Here is a 7,956-nt window from a genome sequence, read left to right as displayed (position 1 = left end):
CGGCAAGACTTCATAGTGGTAAAATGATTAAGCCCATACAGACATCAAATAACCCATCTGTCTAGTGACCATGTACAACCAAAAACAGACAACTTGGTTCAGTTGTTAAAAGTTTTCAGTGGCAAGTTTAGCCCTAACTTGAATAAACTAAAATACCTACTACTTTGTATTGTGCTTTTGAGTGTTCCAAAAGATTGAGCTACATTGGCTATGGTTTATTTAAGCCATGGTTTGTTGCCCTACCCAGGGATTTTCTGGCAGATGATTCAACAAATCCCTGGGTTGTTTGTTTCCCTCTTCCTTTGCCCACTCCCTCCCAGCAAGCTTTTTTAGTCAAAAAGCTAGAAAAGCTTATTGTGCACTCACTGTTTGTCACTCATGTTTGTTTATAGGTGGTTCAGACGACAACGTAACCCTCCAGTTTAGCATCTGTTTTTAAGAGCACTTTCGTGGATTTTTTTGAAGTGGGGAAACCCCAGTATTTTTTGGCATCCTGAAACAAAGTCCCCACCAGTGTAGTTGCATTATTCTGCTATACCACCACACTACCTAGAGGTTATGTAGCGGAAAACACAGAAAGGCAGGAAAGGAAAATAACTTCATGTAGAGCTCCAATCTTAATTCTGCAACAAAACCAGAAGTAGAAACAGCAGGTTAAACAGCCTCATCTAGAAAAACTCTGTATCCCAAAATTCCTCTGCGGTGCTATAGTACTGGCATGGAGAGTGGCTGGGTTTTTTTTATTGCTCTTGCTGGCCAGTTCTCCAACCTGGTGAAGCAACCCATAGTTTTGGGTCCATTCAACGACAACCCATGGTTTAACCAACCCAGAGTTCACAACCCAACAACAAATCATGGGTTCTCTTCCTGGGTTGTTCATGGTTAACAAACCATAGTTAACACAGCTGCATTCACACAGCATGACAACCCAGAATCCAACCACCCATACCACCACTAGTTAGCATCATGTGTGAACCAGGCTATTGTCATGTAATACTTACAACAACCTTATTCCCATATTGCAGTGGGAATGCTGAGCTTGAGAGAAAGAAATAGAGTGGCTTGCTGAAGGTAGAATTCATGGCAGAGGTGAGATTTGATCCAGGGAATCCCTAAATCACAGAGGCCTCTTTGGAGTAATGAGACAATGCCACATAAAATTCACAAAAAGTGATCTCTTTATTTAAATAAAAATTAGTGTAATCAGAAAGAAACAGTTAAACTTAAATACATAAGACAAAATATATACAACTTGGTATCAAAGTATATACACAATAGTCTTTGGAGGAGGAGGAGGAGAGTCACAAAGATTTGTATTCAAATAAAAGAAATAACAATACAGCAATGGAAAACGTGACAACTCAAATGTCAGTCCAAGTTGGAAAGTTTCAGGATTCAAGTGATTCCAGGCAAAACGCCAAAAGTAATTTGGCTTCTTTGAAAACGTAGAACAGCCCCTGTTGGGATAAAGTAACTGAAAGTTTGTGCTCACGGGTTGCTCAGCAGAGTCAATAAAAATATTCCCATTGCTTTTAATGAGATTTGCAGCCAGTCATCAATGAACAATGGAGCCTGTCTATAAATAAAACTAGCCCCTGTGACATCAGAAAGATGGAGTGACAATTCTCTTTGATCCATGGCATTACATTAGCCCCATTCATACTGAATTTGGAGCAGAGTTCTTAAAATGGAAGTAAAAAGTGGGGCTTCTGCCTCATTTGTGCCTGTTTCCTTTTCATGCTCTGTTTTCCCAGACTGTATCCCATGGCAATGAACGTGTTCCCGTGCTATTTAACTCAGAAAACCCAACAAGGCATTTTGGCAACGTTTCTGTTCTCATGCTTACAGGACCAACCCAAACATAGATGTTATTGTCAAATGCGGAGCATAATCTCTCTCTGATTCAGTGTTATAACCTTTATGAAAATCACATGACAGCTTAACTAGCAGTGCATGAGTACTAATAAAACACACACAGAGCTCAGTTCAGTCCAGACATCATGCCAAAGTGCAGTCCAAAAAAGCTTAAGTATAGCTTTGGCACAGCATCTGCAAAACTACGGTTTGCAATCAGCCAGCAAACTAGAATCGGAAATCATGCTTTTGAAGTGCATTTGCAAACCATGTTTTGGGCTAATGATGGTTTAGTTTCATGTCTCAATTGGCAGTTAGCAGGTCATATTCCATGTCCAGAGGCCCCTGCACCATAGAAGAAAGAGGAACACTGAGCTGATGGAAAACAAAAGCAGACAAGCAGCTCTAAATCCTGACTCACCTCATCTCTTTAGAACATCCTTCCCCAACCTGGGTCCCTCCAGACATGTTGGACTACAACTTCCATCATTCACACCCAGCATGGCTGGTGGCAGTTGTGATCCAACACATCTCAAGGATGACAGGTTGGGGAAAGCTCATTTAGAAGCTTTAAGTATGGTTTGGGTTCTAATTCGCATTTGGGTATGATGTCTGAATGGAACCACAGTCATTGCCTGGGGGCAAATATTATTTGTAACAAATCAGTATATAGAAATGCATGCATCACATGCAAAATGACAGATGCAAACCTATCGTGATCTTCATTTGCTTTTGCAGAATTAGAAGCCATGGGGAACTGCTGTAGAGACTCACCCCATTTCACTGGGTTGCCCCCGCCCCCCTTCAATGCCATTCAAATGAAAGGAGGTTGAATGGCTCCATGAATTGTGACCACAGTCTCTCCTGATGTAAATGCATGTTGCTTTTTTCTTTCATTGTTGTTCATACCACTCTGGCCCGGAAAAACAACTTTTAGTCAGATATACCCACACGAGCCTATGTATTCCCACATATCTGAGAATTAAGAATTCATTCAAGTGTGCTTCTGCTTAGCCATTGATTGAACAAAGACCTTCCTTTTGCATGGCATTATTTCTGTCCTCGGTGATCACATTTCCAAGGAAAAACCCTCTTCTTAACCAGTCACTTTTAGATTTGGGAAGCCTCCTCAAGGAATTCTGCAGTTTTATAGGGTAAAATATTCATAAGCACAAGTCCATGAGGCTGGCTTGTCGAAACACAGGTCATTCACAAAACGGTTGCTTAGAGATTCTCAATTACTTCCCAGACATTTTGAAGCAAACAGAGCCTATGCAAAGGTATTTTGGCAGGGGAGAAATTTTCCCTGCACCCTTAATAACAAAGACATTCTATTATACATTATGTGTGTGTTTGCTACCTCTCCTTCCTGCTTCTGGCAACATCATAGCCACCACTTTCATCCCTAGTGGTAGATGAATCAAGGCAGGAGCCAAAAACAGGGAATTGTCAGCCTTCAGTTCTACTCTATTCAAAAGATGCTGCATCTCCAGGACCTGAAAATGCTAGGAATTCTGATGGATGCTTTCCGAAGATCCTTCGCTGCTGTCGTCGAGGAGAGCCGCTTCGGCAGTTTCCCCCAGTTCACCATCAGCCACTTCCTCCTGAATGGTGAGGTGAACATCTGGCAAGGAAGTCTCACTCACACTGCTGCCTTCCATGGAGCAGAGAGTGCAGGAGAGAGCTGGGGCCATGCTCTCTTGCAGCATGCTGAACATCATGGGAATCTGGACAGACCTCAGTCCTGAGACGGTTGGCAGGGGCTTGATGGCTTGTCCCCACTCCCTCTCCTCATCTTGGTAGAGCAGCAGGAGGTTGGATTTCTTTTCTTTCCTCTTAGACTTCATGTAGCCCAACATGATTCCCATTAGGAAGATCCCATAGAAGGACATCACGATCAGGATATAAAAGTATTCATTCCCATTCCCTCCACCCTTCTCAAGAGTGGAAGCAGCAGGACCGGCAGCAAGCATGGGCTGGGTCATGTTGGGATGATCCATTGTGAACATCAAAGCTCTCTGTGGAGAGTCAGAACCTGTAAGAGGAAATGGGTTTAGGCATGAAAAAGCAGAAAATCAAATCTTGAAAAGCAAAAATTAATCCCAGACAGATGTGAACAGGTAATCCGTGATTTCCATTTGAGATGCACTAACATTCTGGACAGAAAAGCAATTTAGGGTGCAATCCTATGCATGTTCAGACAGAAAAAAGAGTCCTACAACTCCCAGCATCCCCCACCAGCATAGCTGGCTGGGGCATGCTGGGAGTTGTAGGACTTTTTTCTGTCTGAACATGCATAGGATTGCACCCATAACAGAGTAGGAACATTTAAGGAAGGAGGTTTTACTGGAGATTAGTCGCAATGAACCTAGGAAGCTGCCTCAGACCAGGTCAGACTATTAATCCATCTAGCTCAGGATTGTCTACTCTGACTGGCAGTTGCTCCCCAGGGCCTCAGGCAGTGGTCTTTCACATCCCCTGCTACCTGATCCTTTTTAACTGGAGATTCCAGGAAGTGAATCTGGGGCTGTCCACATGCAAAGCATGGGCTCTGCCACTATGCTGTGGTCCAGCCCTTCATGATACATGTGTCTCTTGCAGCTCTTCAATTCTATGAGAGCTTGTTAGTACACCAAGGGTGAGTAGAAGGTAGATTGGGATCTACAGGTAGATCTCTGGATGATTTGCTGCAGATCAATGAGGGTTACAAATGGAAGACATCATCCTCTGACCTCCCCCCCGCCCTGTAAATTTTGGTGAATGAGGTAGGGCAATTGCACAATAAAAGCCTCATCTGCCTCACCCCATAACTTTTTCCTCCAGGCTCCAATCGGTAGATCTCAGGGTTCTAGATTGGAGCTGTGCACAAATGGCCTCTCAGAATTCCCCAGCCTATTTGTGGGCAGAGAAATTGGGGGGACAATTGCGCCAAATTTCTCCTAGGTGAGGAGACATTCTCCAACAGTTTCTCACAGATAGGACTCACTATTGGCAGGGGTTGTAGCACAGGTTCTTTCTTTTTTCCTGAGGGGTTTTGGTTTATTGCACTGCTTCTGTAAGTGGCAACAGCATCAACTGTGTTGAGGCTTCCACTTTTCTGAGGCAGAGGTAGTATTTTTGAGCTTACCTAATCCCTGCAAGGTGGCCAAGGGTGCTGTGTGTTTTTTCTCTCTCGATTACACATTTTTTTCATTGCTTTGCAGCCTCCCAGACCACCTGCACTTCCTGAACTGAAAAAAACCCATGGGAGGAATTGCCTCATGAGGTCTCCCTCATGATGGCTTTAACTGAGCTGCAGGAAGCTGCCACAGAGATTATTATACAATGACAGACAGGACACTCCACACTCCTCAGCCACCTCATAAGTAAGGTAAGCCCAAGAACCCCAAACCAACCCCTACAAGAACTGGGGGTTGGACTCGATGGTCTTATAGGCCCTTCCAACCCTACTATTCTATGAAACCCAACCCATGAGAATTTCTCCGAAATTTCTTCTCCTTTGAATTTCTTTTTGAAAGCAATTTATTTTCTATTAAATTGAATGAGAATGGTCAAAAAAATGTGGGACAAATGTTCAGCACAGCACTATCCTAGATCCCACAAGCCTGAAATGTGCCACTCCTATAGTACTGTGGTCTAGGAATATGAACTGGGAAGTCCCTGGTTCAAAGCTCACCATAGTCATTAACTCTCTCAGAGCCCTAGGTAAGTTGCTATCTTGCAGCCTCAGTACCCCTATCTGTTATGGGGGTGGGGGGTAATAATACTTGCTGTTCTTCCCAGATCCTTGCATGAATTGCTGAGACAAAGTGTATGAAGTGGTTTAATCACCAAAAATCTAAATGCCAAATAGTATAATGCCAATGATCATATGACTCTTCAGAATAGTTCCGTTTCTTCTGAAAATACATAGAACTTCACATACTTAGCTTTCTACCTAGCAGTTTTTTAATTTTTTTCTCAAGATCATGCATCAGTGGCACCAAAGACAGAGTATGTCATGAATTAACAAAAGCAGGAAAAGCAATCCTAAAATACAAGAAATACATAAATATGAGAGGCAGGAAGTTGGGGACAGAAGCTTAGGATCAGACAAGCTTATTGAGCTGAAGTTGTGTTAATTTCTATAGCTTATCAGTGTTGTACCATGGAAAACAATGACGAAGAAAGTGTTGTTATATCCAGTGCAATGAAGCAAAGAAAGAGACTTCAAACAACTTACGTGAGTCTGCAAATAATTTTGTGCTTCCCAATGCTCCAAGAAGACTGTTTCATCTGCCAGATTTCTGAGTACTGAAACTTTCTCCGGCTGCTGCCAGAATTAATAGCCTCTGAAGAAAAGTTTCGTCATGTGACCCAGAGTTTACAATAGCTTCAGGCTGGAGTCAGTGCATGAACTCAAAAGCTTGCAGTTTAACTGCTTGGATTCCTGACACCTCTGTAAAACGAAAAAGGGTGGGAATGCTGAGTTACTCTTTCCTAAACAAAAGCCAGTGCCAGAGAGTTTGGACATGAACACTACTCTCAGGCACACACACATGCCAATGATGAATGATGCAGCTTGTGCTGAAAGCCGTTTTTATATATAGGGACAAGTCCTGCCAATGGCTAAAGAAGCTTTACCAGGCAATACAGCAAGAGCAAATAGGGGGCAAAAAAAGATCCTTTCATGGCCATGTGCAAGAGTTTTTGTTTTCTTCTGACTCTGCAATTGTCCTGGCCATGATAGGATGGCCATGTGCCCTACTTTACAGAGGACAGTCCTCTGTTTGAAAGGATGCCAGAGGATTGTCTTCTGTTTGAAGGCATCCTCTATTTGAAGGGTTGTCCAGGCCAAGTCTAATTTAAAGATAAAGTATTATAACAAGGGAGGGCAGAAGGGGCCTTGAAGCTGCCCATGCACTGTTAGCGCCTGGGCAGCACGCTGAGCAGGCACACAGCTCACCCCGCCACGTTCTTTCCCATATGGTGAGATATATTGTATTTCTATTTAAATGACATTAATTTTGTTCTCAATTTGCATCTCTACAAATAAATTAGCATATGCAAAGTTTATGCAGATTTGTGTCCTCTTTTGTAGTGACACATTTCCTCTCTTTTGGCTATGTGTAAGAGCCTTTCCTACACTAGACTTTTATTGTGCACTCGTGATTTCTCACTCACGGTAGTTTGCAGGACCCTTACACGATGTCATCCTCCTCCAGGGCCTCTCCCATGCTCTGCATCCATTATAGCAAGTTTTTTTATAATGAGGAAAGTCTGGTATTTCTGTGAATGGGGGCATGAAACCCTGCTGTATTTGCACAATTCTGATATACCACAGTGCCACCTAGTGGTTGTGTAATGGAATACATAGAAAGGCAGAGAAAGAAAACGCCTGGGGCGGGGAAATGTATAAATGATGCGACCTTAATCCCGCAAAGAATCTGGAAGTAGAAGCCTCAGTAAAGGTGCGGGATAAAAGCCTCATGTAGAAATGCCCTAAGTGGCCACCCTGGTTGTAGGTGAGCTATATGGCACTGTAGCTTAAAGCAGCCTTCCCCAACCTGGTGTCCTCACCAGCCTCAGCCAGCATAGCCGATGGTTTAGGATGATGGGAGTTATAGTCCAAACCATCCAGAGAGGAACAGGTTTGGGGAAGGCTTAGAACCAGGCAGCAGCCTGCTGTGACCCATGATCCAATGGTGTAGCTGTCTTCTGCAGGTAGGCCAAACCTGCGACGGGGATGGGAACTCTGAGTCTGTCCCCCACCCCTTGCCGCCCATACCATGCCTTTCCGCTTTTCAGCAAGATACACACAGCCCTTTACACCGCCCCCTGATGTGAAGTGCAAATATAAATCCCTCTGATTTAAATGGTATTTTACTCTCCATGAAGTGGGCATCAGATTGTGCTTTGGATTGTAGCGCCAACCTGGGTCAAGCTGCCCCTGGGAGCAATCATACTGTAAACGGTATGCAGTCCGTGAATGTCTTACAGGAAGCTAGTATTTCAGTCTGGCAATCTCTATAGAGACTGTAGCAAAGAGCAAAGCTGCTGGTGCTGTCTTCTGGGTGCTTCCAGATGGAGGGCTCCGAGCACTACCAATCAGAAGCCACTCTG

General features: G+C 43.7%; 1 protein-coding gene across 1 annotated transcript; it reads right to left on the bottom strand.

The window, feature by feature from the left end:
- Positions 1–1,168: 1,168 nt before the first annotated feature.
- Positions 1,169–6,113, bottom strand: KCNE4 (potassium voltage-gated channel subfamily E regulatory subunit 4). The gene is made up of 2 exons (XM_084842025.1): positions 6,077–6,113; positions 1,169–3,889 (listed from the first exon to the last, which is right to left on the bottom strand). The coding sequence occupies exon 2, from the start codon at positions 3,861–3,863 to the stop codon at positions 3,360–3,362; it is 504 nt and encodes a 167-aa protein (XP_084698151.1). The 5' UTR covers positions 3,864–3,889; positions 6,077–6,113; the 3' UTR covers positions 1,169–3,359.
- Positions 6,114–7,956: the final 1,843 nt, after the last annotated feature.

Source organism: Heloderma suspectum, chromosome 3 (assembly GCF_057233095.1).
Source record: "Heloderma suspectum isolate Gila_16-S chromosome 3, 16-S_ref, whole genome shotgun sequence".
In the NCBI taxonomy this organism is placed as follows: domain Eukaryota; kingdom Metazoa; phylum Chordata; class Lepidosauria; order Squamata; family Helodermatidae; genus Heloderma; species Heloderma suspectum.
This window is presented reverse-complemented; position numbering and strand designations above follow the sequence as displayed.